This window comes from Eptesicus fuscus, chromosome 5 (assembly GCF_027574615.1).
Source record: "Eptesicus fuscus isolate TK198812 chromosome 5, DD_ASM_mEF_20220401, whole genome shotgun sequence".
In the NCBI taxonomy this organism is placed as follows: domain Eukaryota; kingdom Metazoa; phylum Chordata; class Mammalia; order Chiroptera; family Vespertilionidae; genus Eptesicus; species Eptesicus fuscus.
This window is the reverse complement of record NC_072477.1, coordinates 83,219,473-83,242,136: the sequence shown is the minus strand read 5'-3', so window position 1 is coordinate 83,242,136 and position 22,664 is coordinate 83,219,473. Positions and strand designations below refer to the sequence as shown.

The 22,664-nt window shown below is 42.6% G+C and overlaps 1 protein-coding gene across 1 annotated transcript in view; it reads left to right on the top strand.

Annotated features, from left to right (window-relative positions):
- The window catches only part of PRKD1 (protein kinase D1), a 317,805-nt gene extending 295,740 nt beyond the window's left edge, over positions 1-22,065 (top strand). Inside the window, exons 17-18 of the mRNA XM_008152921.3 lie at positions 19,896-19,981; positions 21,061-22,065. Of these exons, the coding sequence (XP_008151143.2) occupies positions 19,896-19,981; positions 21,061-21,279 (305 nt within the window). The 3' untranslated portion in view covers positions 21,280-22,065. The remainder of the gene's footprint in view (positions 1-19,895; positions 19,982-21,060) is intronic.
- The last annotated feature ends 599 nt before the right edge of the window (positions 22,066-22,664 follow it).

Genomic DNA, 22,664 nt, shown 5'->3' with positions numbered 1-22,664 from the left:
AGCACTACAACTTTCCTATTACTCAGACAAAGTAATGTGGAGACCAGCTTTAGGTAACCCTCACTTTTCCAAAACTCAGGTATCAGTCTGGGTATTAACTGGCCTCTCCTCAGCATCTTCCTGTGATTCATTCTTGCCTTTGAGGCACAGGAGTTGTGTGTGTCATAATACCAGGTGAGGTAGTACAGGCTCAGATTCGATCTCACTACCTTGTTGAGAATAAATAATTTTCTGATTAGAAGTTATAATAGGGCAGTTGGTACCAAATAATTTTACGCTTGTGGGATCTGATAAATACACAAGCAAAAGACCATCTGACAAAGGGTGGTCACAACTGATACTAGTAATTTTTAATCTCAGGATACTTTAAACCACACCAAAACCAGTAAGAATCCAGATACATGGAAATAAAAATGTAGGCGCCTCAGTCAAAGGTAACGATCGAAGGCCACGCAGTTTGAGATATAGTCCTGTGTGCTATTCTAATTAGCCATCACTTACCTTTCTTGAGCTTCAGTTCTCATCTGTAGAACAGGGTAATGCTTTCTGCCCACATAATGAGGTGGTAATAGAGACCGAATGAGAAAAGGATGTGAAAGGCATTTCTGAAGGCAGGTGTGGGGTGAGCCAAGGATTTAGATTGAGGAAGAGAACAGCTAAGTTAAGAATTGCCCTGGCGGAAAACCAAGAATTGATTGTATAATTTTAGAAAATATATGCATACTGATGATTCCCAAGAGTTCTTCAGACATTTCTTTAATTGTATTTTTTTTCTTGGCATGAAAAGGCAAAATTAAAAAGAAAGAAAGTTATAAGGTCTTTGTAGCATGCACAGATGTGTCAGAATGAAAACGTTATGCATTTTTCTTTTAGTATAGACATGGACTTGATATAAGATAATACTATATATCGGAGTGCTTGAGCTGTCATTGCGCCATTCTTCAGAACGATCCCTCTAATAAGTAACATGTTTCAGTCTGTAGTAGAAACCAGAAAGGCTGAGTGACTTGCCTCAGGTCACACAGTGGTAAGGCTTGACCTTCAAATCATTTGTCTTCATCCTTGCATCATACATTGTCACACACCAAAGCGTGCTTATTTCTTAGGGCTTGATATTTAGGAACCTATAGGGAATATTTTAAACATGTTAATTATTTTTGCCATGATAATACTAGAGGCCCAGGGCATGGGATTCGTGCACTGGTGCAGGGTGTGGCCTGTGGGGATCAGCCCACTGTGGGAGCTCTGCTCATCGTGGGCAGCCGAGCAGCTGTGGACCCGCCCTCTGAACAGCTGCTCCCTGGCCCAGCATCTTCCATGGAGTCGGAGCACTGGCCTTTCCGGGGGACCAGGTCGAGGCCGGGCCCAGAGACAATAGCACAATAAACAATATTCAGAAAGAGGGGATTACATCATAGAATTCAAAGCATTTATATTTGACCAGGAAGGGGACCTGAGGGTAGGTGCACACAGAAAATGATCTGTCTGAGGCGGCAGAGTAGACCTCAGTCCCGCTGTGGCCACGAACCTGCCTCCTAGCCTCCGGGGTCAGCTCTGCGGGCCTGGTGGCAGCACTGCACAGCCTGCAGGTATCTGGAAGGGGCGGCAGGGAGTGAGGAGGAGGAGCCTGGGATGAGGAGACAATGCTAGCAGCCTGGGTTCCTGCCCATCGGCCTGTAGTTCGCAGTGGGAGCAGCCGCTCATCCTGATCAACCGAGCAGCGCTCCCACTGCGGGAGTGCACTGACCACCAGGCGGCAGCTTCTGCATTGAGCATCTGCCCCCTGGTGGTCAGTGCACATCATAGCGACTGGTTGACCCGTCGTTCTGGTCATTCCGCCATTTGGTCGCTGGGCTTCTATTATATAGGATTCTTTCTTTTCAGATTTAACCCATTGGAATTAATACTTATCCAAAGAGTATACATTTTGGGGGACACCCTGTATGTAACTAAACACATATTTAATTACAGTTATATATATAAAACTAGATACTCACATTATGTATAGTTATACATATAACTAAAGAAGAATGTATGTATATAAGAAAACACTCCAGAATGAGTCAGATGATTACAAATAAAAGCACAAGAGGAGACTAGGTCATCATGGAGCGGGAGTGCAGAGACGTTTCAGTTCATTCTCAGGCAGTGTTGTGTGTTCTGTCTTGTTTCATTTCATCATTGTGACTGTCTGGATGGTCATTTGGCATCATCGAGTTTAGCCATTACCACCCACCAATAATTAACCAGGGCCTTGGTCTCGCCTCCAGCTCTCTCTCATACGAAGCTTAGCCCTCAGAATATCCATTCTGCGACCTTTCTCAGTTCCTTGAAAGGACTTGTTCACCTATTTTAAAATATTTACTTAATCAGGCAAATGTACTTTATCTTATGAAAAGGGAAGCCCATTATCACTTAAACATTTTTTAGATAATCAGAGGAAACTAAGGAAATTGCACCTTCCTTGATCATGTACCAATACGCCCTTCCTTTCCTTGCACTTTTAGGAACTCCACAACAACAAGAGAAAGGCCAGGTTAGCCCTTATGTTTGTTGCATGTAGTAGTACATCATAAGGGTGAATCCTGGATGGACATTGAAAAAAATCAGAAAATTGCAAGCAAGACTCAGTCTACGATTTAGAAGGTAGTTACTAGGGGTGTAGAGCTTAGAAGTGGGAAATGAAAAAACCAGCTAACAGAACATGGGAATGCTTGCAAGGCAGGGGGTTCCTCATAACTTGCCAAGAATCTCCTTGATTATGGCTCATTTTAAACAACCTGTCATGGTCTGGCTCTAGGCCTATTGCAGGCCATTTTAAACTTTGGCGGAGGAGCTAGCTAAAAGCAGAGATGACCAGGCCCCACCCCCATACAATGCCATCCTGTGCTGAGACTGTAAGAAGTCCGTGGGCAACACTTTGAAAACTATGGCTCAGAGCCCTGGCTCATGAGAAAAGAATTACAGTTAAATTCTGGGACCCCTGAAAGACCTCACAGCTGACAGTGCTCTGAAAACAATTTAAATTAAGTTGCCAGTATTCAAATTTAGATAAATGATAAAGTTTCTCAACAAAAATAGTTTTACAGTTGTTTGTAATGAAAATAATACAATAATCTCTTATATAAAAGGCCCGTGGCCATCACGCCATAAGGCTGTCACAACCAAAGGAGCAGCGGCTCTCGTGGTGGACAGGACGGTGCACGAGCTACTAGCGGTGGAGAGCTAGGAGCAGCGGAGGGCGGGGCAGCAAGCTAGGATCGGGGATGGGCGGGGTGGCCAGCTGAGGCAAGCAGAAGCAAGCTACTCATGCAGGATTTCGTGCGCACTGGGCCTCTAGTTAATAAATAATAATGCAAGAATGAACTCTGTTTTGCATACTTACAACAGTAAGCCTACTTTGCCCAACCCTGTCTGATATAATGTAAATGTGATAGCAATGTAAAACTGCTATAAAAAGTTTCCAACGACTTAGTTTCACTTTCTATGCTTATCTAATCACAAACCAATTAACAGAGCGCAGTCTGGCATTGATCCACGGAGCAGGAGCCGCACTGGTTGAAAGTGACTGAATCGAGCATAAAAGATACCACGCTTATTATTGGAAGGTATAGAGATAATCAGAAGAACATTTTTAAATAGTTAAAAAGTCATCTCTGGAGAGCAGGTCTCATAATGAGATGAGAGGTTTTTATCTTCATTTTGAACTCTTTTTACTGATTGATTTAGATCTTTTACCAGGTGTATATGACACGTTAAAAAAATAATAAAAATGAACAAAAGTTCATGGAGAGAAAAAAAGGGTCCAGGAATAAGTGGAGTACAACCTTTTGTATAACTTTAATTATTTCATGCCTGGTCTAAAATGTGTCTAAATTTTTTAAATAAAAAGACTATATGTATATAATATTGTTTGGTAGAGAGCTAGAGGGTTACATTTCCTTTTCTATAACACCAGTCCTTGCATCAGGCCTGAGCAGATGAAGAAGATGCAATTCTACCAGGGGTGGGGAACCTTTCTTCTGCCAAGAGCCATTTGGATATAACATCATTCATGGGCCATACGAAATTATTAACTTAAAAAGTAGCCTGCTGTATTTGGTCAGACATTTAATTAACTCCTAATGCTTTGTCAGGGCCAGACCAAATGATATGCAGCCTTCTAATGACCCACGGGCCGGATGTTCCCCATCCCTGCAACCCATCTGTGCCCACGCAAAGGAGAACGTTCAAGTGGGAAAGTCAAATGAATTCTCCTGCATTCCATCAGTTGCTCAAGATCATAATACACATCTTAATTTTTATATATGACTATTATACAGCCCTTGTTTCCCCCAAGAGTTTATTCTTAGAGGAAGAGAGAAGACACAGATAACGAGTGATGTGCTTGTATAGCTGGTAAAGTGAAATATAATTTGCAATTCATCTTACCAGGAGAACAATGAAAAGAACCTGCAGTGAAGGGAGAGCATTTGTTAGAATAAAAGTACATTTCCATCATCAAATGGAATGGATGTGTTCAGTTAGAGACACATGGTAAATTTAAGGACTGATGGCAATAGACGATGAAGATCTCCAGAGAAATTACTGTTTTTTCCTTTGGAGTTTTGATGTTCCTTTCTATGCCATTAGGGAGGCGGCGAGTAGGCAGTAATCAACACAGAGGCAGCCGCGGAAATTGCTTCACAATGAGCCCCGACCCCCACAGACAGATCATTTTCTGTGTGCACAGGTGAAGTCTGAAGAAGCACCTACCCGCAGGTCCCCTGCTGTGATGTTACTATGTTACTGTTCAGCTTCAGAGTCACATGACTAGTTAGTATTATCAAGAGTTAAGATCAGACATGAAACCTTGACATACCACATAGAAAAAAAAAAGTGTGTGTGGGGGGGGGGGCAGGGGGAGAATGTCCTTGCATTAAATCTATAGTTTGGAGGGAGAAAAAAAAGATGGCGACCGGCAAGAAGGTAGGGAGAGAGAGAGTGAGTGAGGAACCCATAGAGGAGAGTGTAGACGTGTGTGGTGTGTGTGTGTATGAGCTAGGGTCAGTTAGATTCTGCAGGTCTTCCAAGGGGCTGCCTAACCGGGCAGTCCTAGATGGCGGAGCCCCACGCACAAAGCGGACACTTCTCAGCGGCTGTTGCGGACGCGGAGACCACGCCATCTTGAGAAACAGAGCTGCCTGAGACTCAGATCCTGGCTTCTGACACAAACCAGGACCCTGCAGCCACTGGGAACAGAGAACTGCTATCACAGCTTCAGACCAACAAACAACAAGAATCCAGACTTCCTGGCAGAATTCCGTGAGTCAAAGAGCCTATCCCCATCCCCGGAGGCGCGCCATAGTAACTGATAGACCCACCCCTCGCCCAAGCTGCAGAGCTTTACGCAGGGACGCGCTCCCCCTTAGGGAATTCGGCGTGTGGGACAGAAGCAGCTCCCATTCGGGGAAATCTGTCAGTGCACACAGAGGGCTCCCCTTCGGGGAATTTGGGGGAATTTGGCTTGCTGGTCACAGCTCTCCTTCGGGGAATCTTAGAGCGTGCACAGAGGGGCTTCCCTTTGGGGAATTTGGCGCGCAGGATGGACTCTGCCCCCCTTCGGGGAATCTGGGAGAGTGCACAGAGGCGGCTCACCTTCAGGAATTTTAGAGTGTGCGCCCTAGCCGGTTTGGCTCAAGAGAGAGAGCACACACAGGACGCAGCTCCACTTCAGGGAATTTGGCACGCCGGACACAGCTGCCTGGGATCCCTGACTCACAGCGCATTCACACTAAGAGCCAGCGACCCCAATTGTTGGTGCATGCACACACAGGGACCCTGATTCTCAACGAGAAACCTCACAAGGCAACAGAGACTCTGACACTCGAGTCTTGGTGCAGACACAGGGAAATTCTGACTCCTGGCACATGCTAAGGATCTCATTTTCGGCACATACCAACAGTGTGGTGCAGACAGGGCCCCTGATTCTAAGTGTGCACACGAGACCACACGGAACACTGGGGACACTGACCCTGGGCAAGTCTGGTTCCCACCAACCAAAGGCAGCCACACGTCCTAGTGTCAGAACACTTCAGTGAAACTCGGGTGGAGCGAAGTCCCCACAGCACACGGCCCAGGACCACGCAAACGGAAGCTTGAGCTTTCTGGTGATAGCCAGAATGGGGAAACGAAATAACTCACAGAGGAAAGAAAATGTGGAGTCGCCAAGAAAGGAAATTAGTGAAACTGAAGCTTGCAACATGACCGAAAAGGAGTTCAGAGTAATGGTCGTGGAATTTATACATCCGATGGATGAGAAAATCAACAACTTATGCAAGAATCAGGAAGAAATGAAAAGTGATATAGCTACAATCAAAAACACCATGGAAAGTTTCAACAGTAGACTACAAGAAGCAGAGGACCAAATTAATGAGTTAGAAGATCAGGTACAGAAACAAGCTCAATCTGAACAGCAATTGGAGAAAAAAATTAAAAAGCAGGAGGAAAGCCTAAGGGAGCTTTGGGACAACATGAAACGAAGTAACATGCGTATAATAGGGCTGCCAGAAGGACAAGAAGAGCAGCAGGGATTAGAAAATCTATTTGAAGAAATAATGACAGAAAACTTCCCGGATATGGGAAAGATAAAAGTTACGCAAGTACAGAGAGTCCCAAGCAGGATCAACCCCAAAAGACCCACACCAAGACATGTCATAATTTCAATGGCAAATATAAATGATAAAGAGAGAATCTTAAAGGCGGCAAGAGAGAGACAGAGAGTTACCTACAAAGGAACACCCATCAGATTGTCAAATGATTACTCAACAGAAACACAACAAGCTAGAAGTGAATGGAAGGAGGTATACAAAGTGTTGCAAAGCAAAGGACTGAATCCAAGAATACTATATCCAGCAAGACTATCAATCAAAATTGAAGGGGAAATCAGGAGCTTCGCAGACAAAAAAAGACTCAGGGAGTTTATCACCACCAAACCAGCAATGCAAGAATTGCTAAAGGGAATACTGTAAAAAGAAGAAATAAACAGGTAAGAAGGAATACAGACACAAAAATAGATATGACTACAAACAAATACCTTTCAGTAATAACTTTAAATGTAAACAGACTAAATGCTCCAATCAAAAGACATCGAGTGGCTGAATGGATAAAAAAACATGACCCATATATATGCTGTCTACAAGAGACCCACCTCAGAACAAGAGACTCACACAGATTGAAAGTGAAGGGATGGAAAAATATCTTTCAGGCAAATGGAAATGAAAAAAAAAGCTGGGGTAGCAATACTTATATCTGACAAAATAGACCTCAAAGTAAATGCCATAACAAGAGATAAGGAAGGCCACTTCATAATACTAAAGGGAGAAATCCAACAAGAAGAAATAATTCTGGTAAACATATACGCTCCCAATATAGGAGCACCCAAATACATAAAAAAACTCCTGGAGGATATCAAGGGAGAGATTAGTAGCAATACAATCATAGTAGGAGACTTTAATACCCCACTATCACCACTGGACAAATCCTCTAAACAAAAAATCAGCAAAGAAACAGCAATCCTAAATGACTCACTAGACCAGATGGAATTAATTGACATCTTCAGAACATTTCACCCCAAAGCCACAGAATATACATTCTCAAGTGCACATGGGTCATTTTCAAAGATAGACCATATGCTGGGTCATAGGCAAAGTCTCTTCAAATTCAAGAAGATAGAAATTATATCAAGCATCTTCTCAGATCACAGTGGCATAAAACTGGAAATCAACTATAATAAATACAATCCAAAGAAATCAAACACAGCATGCTATTAAACAAGGACTGGGTCACCAGAGAAATCAAAGAAGAAATAAAAAACATCATGGCAACAAATGACAATGAAAACACAACAATCCAAAATCTATGGGACACAGCGAAAGCAGTCTTGAGAGGGAAGTTCATAGCTCTACAAGCCTATTGCAAAAAACAAGAAACAATGGTAATAAATTACCTAACCCTACAACTCAAAGAGCTAGAAAAAAAGCAGCAAGGAAAGCCCAGTGTAACCAGAAGGAAGGAAATAACAAAGATCAGAGTGGAGATAAATGACATAGAGACCAAAGAAACAATACAAAAAATCAACAAAACCAAGAGCTGGTTCTTTGAAAGGATAAACAAGATTGATGGACCTCTAGCCAGGCTCACCAAAAAGCAAAGAGAGAGGACCCAAATAAACAAAATCAGAAATGAAAGAGGTGAAATAACAACAGACCCCGCTGAGATACAAAGGACTGTTACAAAATACTACGAACAACTCTATTCCAACAAACTGGACAACCTGGAGGAAATGGACATATTCCTAGAAAAATATAACCTTCCAAAAATCAATCAAGAAGAATCTAAACAGCTCAATAGGCCAATAACTATGGACGAAATTGAAGCAGTGATCAAAAAGCTTCCGGCAAACAAAAGCCGGGGCCTGACGGCTTCAACAGGAGAGTTTTACCAAACATTCAATGAAGAACTAAAACCTATCCTCCTCAGACTATTCCAAAAAATTCAAGAGGAAGGAACACTTCCAAGCTCCTTCTATGAAGCCAGCATCACCCTAATACCAAAACCAGATAAAGACAACACAATGAAAGAGAATTACAGACCAATATCCCTCATGAACATAGATGCCAAAATCCTCAACAAAATTCTAGCAAATCGGCTCCAGCAGTACATCGGAAAGATCATACACCATGACCAAGTAGGATTTATCCCAGGAATGCAAGGATGGTACAATATCCGCAAATCAATAAACATGATACATCACATAAACAAATTGAGAGATAAAAATCACATAGTCATATCAATTGATGCAGAAAAAGCATTTGACAAAATCCAACACCCTTTCTTGATAAAAACTCTCAACAAGGTGGGAATAGAAGGCTCATACCTCAACATAATAAAAGCTATATATGATAAACCCACAGCAAACATCATACTCAATGGACAAAAACTAAAAACATTTCCCCTAAGAACAGGAACAAGACAGGGATGCCCACTCTCACCACTCCTGTTTGACATAGTACTGGAAGTATTAGCCATTGCAATTAGATAAGAAGAAGAAATAAAAGGCATCCAAATTGGAAAAGAACAAGTAAAGCTGTCTTTATTTGCAGACGACATGATATTGTACATAAAAAATCCGAAAGACTCCAGTCAAAAAACTAATAGACTTAATAAATGAATTCGGCAATGTAGCAGGATACAAAATTAATGCCAAGAAATCTATGGCCTTTCTATACACCAATAGTGAACTTACAGACAGAGAGACTAAAAAGGCAATCCCATTTACCATTGCACCAAAAAAATTAAGATACCTAGGAATAAACTTAACTAAGGAGGTAAAAGACTTATACACGGAAAACTACAGGACACTGAAAAAAGAGATAGAGGAAGACGTAAACAGATGGAAGAACATACCATGTTCATGGATTGGTAGAATCAACATCATTAAAATGTCCATACTACCCAAAGCAATCTATAGATTTAATGCACTCCCCATTAAAATACTAATGGCATATTTCACAGACCTTGAAAGAACTCTCCAAAAATTCATCTGGAATAAAAAAAAGACCCCGAATAGCCACAGCAATCCTGAGAAAGAAGAATAAAGTAGGAGGGATCTCAATACCAGATTTCAAGCTGTATTACAAAGCCACTGTTCTCAAAACAGCCTGGTACTGGCACAAGAACAGACATATAGATCAATGGAACAGAATAGAGAATCCAGATATTGACCCAAACCACTATGCTCAATTAATATTTGACAAAGGAGGCATGAACATACAATGGAATAAAGACAGTCTCTTCAATAAATGGTGTTGGGAAAATTGAACAGATTCATGCAAAAAAATGAAGCTAGATCACCAACTTACGCCATACACAAAAATAAACTCAAAATGGATACAGGACTTAAACATAAGACGGGAAACCATAAAAATACTAGAGGAATCCACAGGCAGCAAAATCTCAGACATATGCCAAAAGAACTTCTTCACCGATACTGCCCCTAGGGCAATGGAAGCTAAAGAGAAAATAAACAAATGCGACTACATCAAAATAAAAAGCTTTTTTACAGCAAAAGAAACTATCAACAAAACAACAAGAAAGCCCACTGCATGGGAGAACATATTTGCAAATGGCATCACTGATAAAGGTTTAATCTCCAACATCTACAGGCAGCTTATACAACTTAATAAAAGGAAGATAAATGATTCAATAAAAAAATGGGCAATGGACCTAAATAGAATCTTTCCAAAGAAGACAGAAGGAAGGCCAAGAGACACATGAAAACATGCTCAAGGTCACTAATTATCCGAGATATGCAAATCAAAACAACAATGCGGTACCATCTCACACCTGTCAGAATAGCTATCATCAACAAATCAACAAACGACAAGTGTTGGCGAGGATGCGGAGAAAAAGGAACCCTCGTGCACTGCTGGTGGGAATGCAGACTGATGCAGCCACTGTGGAGAACAGTATGGAGTTTCCTCAAAAAACTGAAAATGGAACTCCCATTTGACCCAGTAACCCCACTCCTAGGAATATATCCTAAGAAACTGGGAACACCAATAAGAAAGGATATATGCACTCCTATGTTCATAGCAGCACAATTTACAATAGCTAAGATCTGGAAACAGCCTAGGTGCCCATCAGCAGATGACTGGATCAGAAAACTATGGTACATCTACACAATGGAATATTATGCTGCCATAAAAAAGAAGGAATTCTTACCATTTGCAGCAACCTGGATGGAATTTGAGAACATTATGTTAAGTGAAATAAGCCAGTCAATGAAAGAAAAATACCACATGATCTCACTCATTTATGGATAATAAAGAACATTAAAAACTTGAACAAAAAGATAGATACAGAGGCAGTAAAGCATCAGTCTGTCAAATTACAGCAGGAAGGTTAGGGAGAGGTGGGGAAGGTAAGAGATCAATCAAAGGACTTGTATGCATGCATATAAGCATAACCAATGGATGCAAAACTCTGGGCGGTGAGGGCATATATGGGAGTGGGGTGGGGGGGGCAATGGTAAGATATGTACACATATAATACCTTAATAAAAAAAATCGAATAAAAAATCTATAGTTTGTCTTTAGTTCAACATCACCAAAATGCAATGGTGCACCAGTGATGCCAACTTTCTCCACTTCCCGCTTCCACAGTCTCAATGGAAATATTTCTGCCTCTGCCTTTCCCCGGGGAGCACAGCTCTAACTTTTGCTTCTAGTTGGTCTCAGTCCTCTGCTGACACTTGTGTACATTGTAGAACACATGGCATCTCAAGGCACAGAACGGCTCTAATAATATAACAATACATTTATCAAAGCATCTAAATTTTATTTTTAAAGCAATTTTTGTCATTCAATGTGGTAAATTCAAATAAAATTGGTCACAAGTGTGTTTCCCCCAGAAATTGCAGATGAAAAATACAGCCAGCACAAACACAAAGCAAAGCTAAATGAAAGCATAGCACCATTACCACATGGTATGTTTTCAAAATCCAACAGTGTTCCAGAACATGAAGCACTTAAGTTGGAAGTAGCACTTTGCCATGAAAAGCAACCAGCTGTAGGTCCCCTTTTCACTACATTTGTTCAAAACAAAAAATAACCTCATTGAAAATAAGCCTTGCATGGATGAGACCCAGAAACTCAATGGTATAAGGAACAAAAGAAAGACAGTTGTCATTTTAATAATTAAACTGTGTTTGCAACAGTATATGAGGCTTGAAGACCCAGCAAGCCAGCTGAATATTAATGAATAGCTTTATTTGTCAACATATTAGTACCGCTGTCAGATGTAGCAGCGTGGAGCAGATGCAAGGGGACTAGCTAGTGAGCTGCTGACCCATGCCGGGCTGGTGCCAGGAGAGTCAATCAAGATGGATAAACCAAAGCGAATTATATGGGTCAGCACCTTCGCGGGAGTTTAACATGTTAGACAATCTCTACTTGAAACTCCGAGATGGCTTGTGTTTAATTTTTTTTTAAAAAAGCCATGCATTTTTTTCAACAATAAGGAACTTCAAAATTATGAGCCAAAGGCATACAGTGATTACATTAATATCCACTAGTAGAGTGAATTTTTAAAAATCCAAATGAGTTAATATCTGAAAAGTTCCCCACAAGGAAAGGAATTATTTATCCTGATAAAATTAAATTCATGGCATTTTCTCTAGCAGATAATTTTTAGAGAGAAACTGACCACAGGAAATTTTAGCAAGAACATTGGCATTCTAAGTTCTCAAAAATGTTTATTTGTCCCCAAAATTGAAAGGTCTCCTATAAATCCCAATTATAAAATGAAAATTTCACTTCTGAATATGACATCTGAATTTATGTAGAGATATTAGGATAGAAGAACAACAAAGTTTAAATATTCTTGTAAGTTTGCTTTCGTCCACAATGACAACAGAATATCATTTTAAAATACAGGCTCTTTAAAGTCTTCTCTAACTCCTGTACTGCTTCACAGTATCAATCCACTGAAGATTTATGCATAAAATTCTGAAATTGCTCCATTGGTGGAAAATATGCAATTTCATGAGTAGCCCTATTTCTTCTTAATTAGGCCCTAGCACAATGAGGAGAATGTCTGTTTATACCCGCTGGTCGAGCAAGCCTAATCCTTCTTATAACTAAAAGCTTATCTCAATCTCAGAGGTTTGGAAGCCGCCATCCTATCCTGAGCAATCAGTGTTTCTTTCAACCTCCTCTTCACTCTAGTTCAGACACGTTCCTCTTCATTGATGTTCTTTACACCAAACCTCAAAATGGCTCTGACTCAAGGTTCAGTGAATCCAAACTGATGCCACCATGTTCCTCATTGTAAAGAACACATTTCTCTTGGCACACCATAAAATGACATTTGATTTGGGGACAATAAATAGATTCATGTTGAGTTTGCTCTGGATTTAGGACCCTGAATTCTTTCTCAGGCATGTTGCTGATAAGCCGGGTTTTTCAGTTCTGTACTTAGACCCTTTTTGGTTGGTGGGAAGGAGGGACCTAAATAGAGGACTTAGTTCCATTGGTCCCTGTTAAGTGCTGTCTTACCAGTATGGCCCATAGCTTCAGACTGTAGCTATTTGGGAACTTACTTGAGTAATGCGACTTGTTTGCTCTTCCTGTTGGCGTCTCCTGAGGGGAAGCTGTCCTGAAACCCTCTGTGTCTTCATCCCAAATAGTGAACCAGATGGCACAGAGCACAGATACCTTTCTCCGTGGTTAGATTCATTTCTCTGCACTTACATCCATGGCGTCAGAGGCCCTATTAAACCAGGTATTAACTACTTTCAGTGTTCTCACACCTCTCGCCCTTGCTACTCAGGTGTGGGTCTAAGACTCCGCCTGGGAGACAACAGACTGCAGACTCTCAGGTCCCACCCCAGACGCAGCAATCAGAATCTTCAGGGTAGCTCCCTGGGTTACTCACATGCCTGGCAAATCTGAGAAACAATGCTCATTCCTCATTCCCCACCTTAGTTGTACAGACTAGCAACAGCCGGGCACGTCTACAAACTACCAGCACCTTGAACGTTGGTTTCAGTCTCAGCATTAAAGAAAACCCACTAAAAACAAAGACCTCTCTAAATGATATTAATGTGCAGTGAAAATGAAAGAAAAATCCTCCCTGTGCATCATTATAATAATAATATAAATATGTTTTGATTTTTACTTTGAATTTTGAATCCATTGGCATCAGTTTGGGGGCTGCTGTGTGGTATGTTTAAACAGTTCAGGATTTCTAAAATCGTGTTGCCGGTCTTTGAGAGGCAGTGAAATTGAAGGTAAAGCAAAAGAGTAACCGTGGACAGAATGGCTTTGCACTGAGGAAAGAACTGGAAAAGGAGAGACTGGGGCTTGAGTCTCTAAAGGTCTTGCACTTCATCGGATTGCGGTAATTGACTGAGGCACCGGTGAGATGATGACTTCCAGCGGCCTGGCTGCCGCAGGCGGCCTCTGGCTCCAGCTCTGAGAGGCGCGTCCCAGTTCATGTTGCCCGGCAACAGCTTGCTGGGTTGAGAGCTGGAATGTGAAGGGTTGCAAAATGATTTCTAAAATAAACACACAACTTACCCACCAGCGTGAAGCAAACCAAAGGGAGAAGTGCTGAGGGCTACACTGACCGACTGCGGGGCTGAATGGAAAAGGTAAAGGACAATAGAAGGTGAGGAGCTCAGTGCTGACCGAGGATGCTCCATCTCTAGGGTGACAGTTCTGATCTGGGTTCTTATTTGAAAACTAGGGGCCCAGTGCACGAATTTGTGCACCTTGAAAGGAACTGTGGGCCACAAGGCTGCGGTGGGCACAGGGGCAGGTCTCAGCCCATCCTCCGTGCCCCTGCCTGGCCCCTCCGCCACGGCCCCGAGCCCCCTGTCTGCCGGCAGCCCTGCTCCTGCTGCCACCACTCCCACGTGTGACGGCGCTGGCCCTGCTCACACCTGCTGATAGCACAGAGCGATTGGGCTGGTGCCAGCAGCGGGTGCGAGTGGCAGCTGCTGCCTGATTGCCCCTCAGGAGTAGGGGGAGGTGGAGACGTCCTCAGGGGCAATTGGGGCCGGCAGCTGCAGCTTGCACCCGCTGATGGCACCGAGCGATCGGGACTGGCACCGGGCGCCAGCAGTGGGTGCGAACGGTGGCTCCACTGTTGGCAAAGGGTGCAAGCAGGGCCATTGCCAGCAGCGGGGGCAAGAGGCGGCTGCCGGCACCCATCACCCCTCAGGAGGAGGGGGAGGTGAAACCCTGAGGGGCAATTGGGGCCGGCAGCCACCGCATGCACCCACTGATGGCACTGAGCGATTGAGCAATCATGGCAAGCACTGGGCGCCGGCAGCAGGTGCGAGCGGTGGCTCCAATGCTGGCAGCAGGTGCGAGCGGGGCCTGCGCCGGGAGCAGGTGTGAGCACCGGCTGGGACCGCGGCGCTCGGGAACAAAGAATTTTCAGTAACCACCAGAGGCTCGCCCTGATGACAGTGACTGGCGCCCCACCTTATCTGGCGCCCCTGCTCACCTGCTCCACCATCCCACCGTGGCCAACGCCCGCCATGTTCTGTGCACCCCCGGTCGTCAACAAACGTCATAGCAACCAGTTGTTCGGTTGTTCTGCCGTTTGGTCTATTTGCATATTAGGGTTTTATATATATAGATTTGTACCTGAATAATTGGCGTTAGAAGACAGTATAGAAAAATAAAAGTAAAAAGTACTGTGTCTGGATAAAACAGGTTAGCCCCAGAGGGTCACCAATAATTTCTCTTTTATAAAATAAACATTGTAAAATAAACCCTATTTGTATTGCAGCTATTCTCAGCATTGCTCTAATTTTCCAATAGAAGTCACTGATCCTGTGATCTGTTATATTGTGTGGAGTTGTGATGTCCTACCATCCAGGAATATTTTTAGCAAAAATGTACAAACCATATGCACATAATATGAATATTAAAACTCAGAGCTGAGAAAATGTTACTTAAATTTCTAATTAATGTAGTCTGTCTACCAAATGCTATTGAGCAAGCACTTTTCTAATGCATTAAATAATGTATTTTATTTTAAATATTTGTGAAACTCTTGTGCAAAAATAAATACACAATCTGTCTGACCTTAAAGGAGCTGAAACCTAGTGGGGAGAATAAGGGGAGATAGGCATGTACTGAAATAGTGAACGATGGGGAATGGCGGAGGGACTGAGGGATGTAACCTGAGGGACCGATTATGTATCCAAATATGTCCAGTTCCATTCTTTTTGTAGGATTTTCTCCAAGCTTTGGATGCCATGGCACATGCAAATGAGCCTTCTACATACACAGACTCTATTGTGTCCATACACATGGCATTTGCTTTGAAATAGAGAATGACTGCAATATAGTTTCCACAGTTGCAGAGATAATTCTGTATTTGATACCAGAAGAAAATGGAATCCATACAATTAACAATCTGATGGAACATTTTTTTTTTCATATTAAAACATAAAGCTCTTCAGCACCTGCACGTACCATTTAATTTTGTTTTTGTTCAGATGTACTTGTGCACCTGGCAAACAGGCTACACAGAACTTCAGCTATCCCAACATCTGCTGAAAGGCCCATTCTGGTTAAAGGGAACGTTTGATAAAAATTTTCTCTTCGCTTTCCTAACATTTCAGTCTTTCAACTGATGAGACAACAACAGAAATTGACATACAGGAAGTTAGGGGAAAATAACTGTATCCTATATAATCCCATATGATAAAAGCCTAATAGGCTAAGTGTCCAGTCATCCAGTCATCCATTCAGTCAATCAAAGCATAATATGCTAATGATATGCTAAGGCAGTTCAACTGCTCGCTATTACATGCACTGACCACCAGGGGGCAGATGCTCCAACAACGGTTAGCTTGCTGCTGGGGTCTGGCCAATTGGTCTGGCCAATCAGGACTGAGCGAGATGGACCAGACATGCCCTGGAGACCTCCTGCGGTCCCTCCCCAGCTGGCCAACCTCCCGTGTCCCTGCTCGGCTCAGATCATGCACCGTTAGGGTCCCTCGGCCTGACCTGCACCCTCTCACAATCCGGGACCCCTCGGGGGATGTCGGAGAGCCGGTTTCTGCCCAATCCCGCTAGGCCGAGGGACCCCACTGGTGCACGAATTCATGGTCCCGGCCTCTAGTTAGGCAATAATTTGCTGTAGCAAAAAAGAAACATTAGGCTTCAAAAAACAGATTTTCTTTTCTTTTTTATTTTTTTTATTTAGAGGAAACATGAGTGTGGATCCATTTTAGAAAGCATAAAACTCTCTGCTCGTGAGGGATAGTAAATTCTTTCAAAATGAAAAACTGAACCATACAATTCTTTAAAAATTTTCAATAAAAAAAAAAGGAAAAACATCTCAGATTGCCTAATATGGCTATCCATGGTATTGAGAGAACTCAGTTTACTAATAATATGGGAAGATGAGATTGAGTTTAAGGATGAATAAGAGAACTCTCAGAATAGCATTAGAAAAGCAAACTCCCAGAATAACTGGGCAGGTACAATCAGAAAATAATTCTACCCCTCTCTGCCTCTCCGTAAACGTTGGCATCATGTTTACTACAAGGAGGAGGAGGACCAGGCACTGCCTGTGTTATTCCTGTTCTGAGGGAGCTCCGGGGAGCCTGGGGTTTCTGCAGTCCTGGTCCTCCCCGTGGGCACCAGCATCCTGTTGTGTGCTACGCAGTAGGCCGCCTTTCTCTCTGACTTTCCATTCTGCTGCAGTCCTCTGCTTTCCTCCGAGTCCCGCTGCCAAGGCGGGCTCACTTTCTCCTTTGCGTTGTTTTTGAGAGAAGTTCACAGAATGACCCGATTTTATGTCTTTCCCATGGTCTCTCCCTCTCCCCCTTCCATTGCCACAGTTTTAAAGGCGTGCCCTACCACATTCCCTCTCGCTCCGAATTCTGAGTCTCCATTTGAGTTTTGGGACTGGGGTTGAGACCCATTTGGAGTTTGTTGATGGTCAGCTCCCTCTGGGATTGCGATGGCTGCTCCCGTTTTACTAGACTTGGCTCCCGTGCACCTGGGTTCGCCCCCTTAGTGTGGAAGCATCTCCCAGGGAGGTCGCTGCTGGGAGCGAGACCTGGGGGCATGGAGGTGTCACAGGAGGACACTCAGTGGCAGCTATGAGATGTGATTACTGTTCAGAACTGGACATACTGCATTTTGAGGAAACTAACAGAGGTGTTCTTCAAGCCGTTGTGATGAATTTTGAATAAATCTTGGATTAAGTGGGAGCGATGCCAGGATACTTGACACAGGCCAGAGATTCAAATGGTGCATATTGGTGTGTGTGTGTGTGTGTGTGTGTGTGTGTGTGTGTGTGTGTGCATGTTTCGCCTTTGCAACTAGATTGGGAGCTTTTCAGGAGGCCAGACATTTTTGTTTATTCCCTAAATAATAGCCAACAATAATTTCTTAAGGCAGGTTTGGTGAACGAATGATTGATACGTATGTATGAAGAATGTGGCCAATAAACAGAACATTGTTAGGAAAACAAAAACACTGTAGAATTTATTTTAAAAATATCTTTAGTGAAAGGCATTTGGAGGGTACGATTAATGCTGGATTGTGCGAGACAATGAATAAAAAGGATGTTTTAAGAGTTCCGGAAAGAGTGACAAGTAGAATGGAGCTTCAGACACAAGTGAGGCACCTGTTTTCTCAGTACCACCAGGTCCCCAACATTTAAGTACAGGCGCCGACATTTAATAGTTAATTACCTCTGTCTTCTGCCGAGAGCCACAAAATATGTTATATAAATTCACAAATACCCACACGCATGTTTAGACACACACGTATTTCCTGGGTTCTCTCCCTGTGTCCTGGACCCGTTTCTTCCCGAGGTCCTCGTCTCCTTCTTGCTGTGCGTGTTCAGGTCACCTGGGTCCCGGCTGTCCCCACTGCTGACTGTGCTTCCTTCAGCAGAACCATTTTTTTATCTTCACATATTCCATTCCCTTCAGACTCTTCGAGTTTCTCCCCTGGCGGTGCTTCCCTCCCCATCAGGCCGTGTGGTTCACTGTTTGGGGCCCATTTGGGCACAAACCAACCTTTTGTTGAGCTACTGTACTTCTGCCCTCCTCATTATTGAATTCAAAACAGAATGAGTGAACTAATAACATACTAGTATATTGATTCCCTGCAGTGTCAAGGGAGGCTTAATGCTCCGTAGCACATAAGCTCTCCCTGGCCCCCTCCTCCTCCAGTGGTGCTGTGACTTCACAGCAGCCAGAATGGAAGGTGCACTTTACTCACCAGCGAGTAAATCGTGTGAATGGATGTTTTAGAGCACAAGCCCAATACACCGTTCGCTGAGAGAACTGTACTTTCGAAAGCTCTCTGAGAACATGTGTGCAATGGGAAACTGTACTAAGTACTGTGTTTCCTAAGGGACCCTAGCTCTGGCCAGGGTGTGTAGGCAGAGGCAGCATTTAAGTGTGGGCTGTCGCATTTACTACTTTCTTCAGTCAAAGAATTACGTGTTTGCTATTCTGCAGCCTTTCGTGCAGGCCAATATTTAGAATGTTCGTGTCAGAGAGAGAGAATTCTAGATTACCAAGAGACGGCAAGAATCACTTCTCTTTGCCTGTAATGATAAGGAGCCTGGTTCATTTGGATTGGATGAACGATCTTGGTCTCCGGTGGCCTCTGCACCCCTGTGACAGTCTGTATTTCTGGTCCAGGCATGCCGGTGCAGACCAAACAATGGAGCCAGAGCTACCTGACTCGGGACTTAGTCATTGGGGAAGTTGGGGAGTTAATTCACTTTTTTTTTTGTCTGTGAAAGAGACACAGGTCTAATCCTGGGGTGCCACTGGTTTTTAGGCTGTAAGTTTATCACGAGTCCTGACCCATGTTTTGCTTTATATATTTTCCCTTTTAAATCTGGTGTCCAGATGGCCGTCATTTAATTCAAGTCTATGAAGCCCATTGTGTGTATTCTAAATTTAAACACATTTTACAACCAAGTTAGTAATGCCTTCTCTTGAATTTAGTTTTATCCTGCCATTAGTGCAAGATGTATTTAAATGAAACATATTTAAATAAAACTTCTACTTTAGAAAAACGTGTTAAAGACTAAACCAAGAGAAATTTAATCATATTCACAAAAGACTCATACTCCTTCCTCCACGATTGTTTCCAATTTCACTTTCCAGCACCCAAAATAAAGTGAAGACCAAGGTTTTAGAATTCTCAAGATGAATGTTCTTCAGGTTCTATTGCCTGCTGTCACTGTGCTGCCTTGACTGTGTGAAATAGCAGACATGAAGTAAACTGTAAAGGAATCATGATATGTTCCTGGTTTGTCATCTGTTTTCACTAATAGCTAACATTCTTTTTCAGCCATTGATCTTATCAATAACTTGCTGCAAGTAAAAATGAGAAAGCGCTATAGTGTGGACAAGACCTTGAGTCACCCTTGGCTACAGGTAAAAATCAGTTATTGGATATTCCCTCAGTCAGGTGAGCTTCTAAATATTTGTAAGATTTTGATATTGTTTGCAAAAAGTATTTTGTTTATTTTTAAAAGTATAATTCTAATATCAATTTGTTAGTCAAAATGAATGCAACTGCTGAGGACTTAATAAAGTTTAGTGTTTCTAAACCTCTCTTATCAAGAAAATCACACACACACACACACACACACACACACACACACACACACTTGCACACCCCAAACCAAAATCAAGAAACCTAAGGGTCAGAACAAAACTCCAAGGCCCAGCTTTCAGAAGCATCTGTCTGTGCAACTCTGATAAATGCCCACGTGAATGGCCACACATGGCCATGCACTATACTTGTTTGTACTTGTGTCTTTAAAGCTTAGACCAGTACAGAACAAATGCATGGCAAATGTACATGCGTGGGTGTATGCTTGTTTTCTCTTAAATATCTATTATTTTCACCTTGAATTTGAGTTTAGGTTTTTGTTGTTGTAAATCCTCACCCCAGGATATTTTTTCCATTGATTTTTAGAGAGAGTGGGAGGGAGGGGAGAGAGAGAAACATTGATATGTCTGATGTGAGAGAGACATATTGATTGGTTGCCTCCCCCACGTGTTCCAACAGGGGCGGGGATTGAACCTGCAACCCAAGTATGTGCACTTGTCAGGAAACCGAACCCTCAACCCTTTGGTCCATGGGCAGATGCTCTAACCACTGAGCAAAACTCGCCAGGGTTGAACTAAAAGTTTAGAAAAATGGTGTTCTGGAATACTGAAGGATTATTTGCAGTCATGAAATCTCAAAGGAATGCCAACATTCCCAACTGTTTGACTGCAAGCACTTACTGCCCACCCTCCGGTGCACCTCACGTGGACAGGATGCGTGTGTAAAGTTCGGGCAAATAGGATGGTTTTGGTGCTGCTGCTGTCACTTCAGGGTGCCTGAGGGAACACACACCAGGTTAGAGTGACAGGAAAAGGAATGACTCATCAATTGTGGGAACTGAGGGCAGTTTATGAGTTGTAATCACCTCTGTGGTAATATTTTGGAATTTCTTCATCAGGATTATCAGACCTGGTTAGACTTACGAGAGCTGGAGTGCAAGACCGGGGAACGCTACATCACCCACGAAAGCGACGACCTGCGGTGGGAGCAGTACGCAGGCGAGCAGGGGCTGCAGTACCCCCCACACCTGGTAAACCCCAGTGCTAGTGCCGGCGACAGTCCTGAGACTGAGGAAACGGAGATGAAAGCCCTCAGCGAGCGTGTCAGCATCCTCTGAGTTCCATCCCCTATAATCTGTCAAAACACTGTGGAATTAATAAATACATACGGTCAGGTTTAACATTTGCCTTGCAGAACTGCCGTTACTTTCTGTCAGATGAGAACAAAGCTGTTAAACTGTTAGCACTGTTGATGTATCTGAGTTGCCAAGACAAATCAACAGAAGCATTTGTATTTTGTGTGACCAACTGTGTTGTATTAACAAACGTTCCCTGAAAAACTAAACGTGTTATTGTGAGTGATTCATGTTATATTTAATGCATTAAACCTGTCTCCACTGTGCCTTTATAAATTGGTGTTTTTCTTACTGGAGCCTCAATTTGGTAAGAGTCTACAGAACCCGTCTGTGAGATAGTTCTGTTGTGTCCCATCGGTTGTCATGATAAGCAAGTCTATTATTACCATTGTTCTATGAACAACTCCAAAGCTTATGTGCAAAAAAAAAAAAAAAAAAAAAAAAAGATTGATGGAGCTGTGGGGGGGACAGATATACGATCCTAAGACACAAGTGCATGAGAATTTTATTGTATAGTCTCAAATCCCTTACCTGCCTAGTGTGCCTCAGTATATTTAAACTCAAGTAAAGGCACCTAGGTATGCCTGCTACTTTTAAGCCTAAATGCCTTAAAAATGTAAACTGCCAGATATAGCAAATATATCCCCCTTTCTTACAATGCCCTGCTGTATTATGGACAATCAGCAGCTAAGCAACCTTTTTGCCTTTGTGTATTTTTTAATAATAAATAAATATTCTTGTCAAAATATGTGTCCATCTGACTGAATTATTTTCATTTATAGTTCACACTAGTGTTTTCAGGCCAATTAGGAACAGGTATCTGCTCAAAAACAAAACAAAACAAAATAAAAAAAAACAGAAACATTCTAATGATCCAGAATTTACTTTCCCTGAAGCCATAGTGTAGAAGTCTTTCTGACTTGCATGTGAGCTAGTTTCCAGGAGGAAAGAAAGCTTTCAAAGAGAAAAATGGCCAAGGCCGGACAGGATGCTTGAAGGCCCAAGTAAGAATATTGCAAATAGCAATCTCAATGTAGCTTCCTGAGTTAGGCAGTATCAGCCAGGAGTGTATTAGAAGAATGGTCTAGTTTCTTTCTATATTATCTAAACAGGAAGGTTCTAAAGTGAACTGCAAAAACACATGAAGTCTGGAAAGTAATTCCTAAAGAGAAAGCCAACTGAAGTGAAAGGCCTGGGGAAGAGAGGAATTAATAGACTATAAGTGTGTAGAGTAGGTGATGTGGGCAATGTGGGCGGGGTGTCTTTATAGCAGGATAATAATTACTGTGTGTTATTGTTTCAGTGTAACAGAAAAAAACATAATGAATGTTTGGAGGGATTTTATTTGTTTTGAGATAATTGAATAC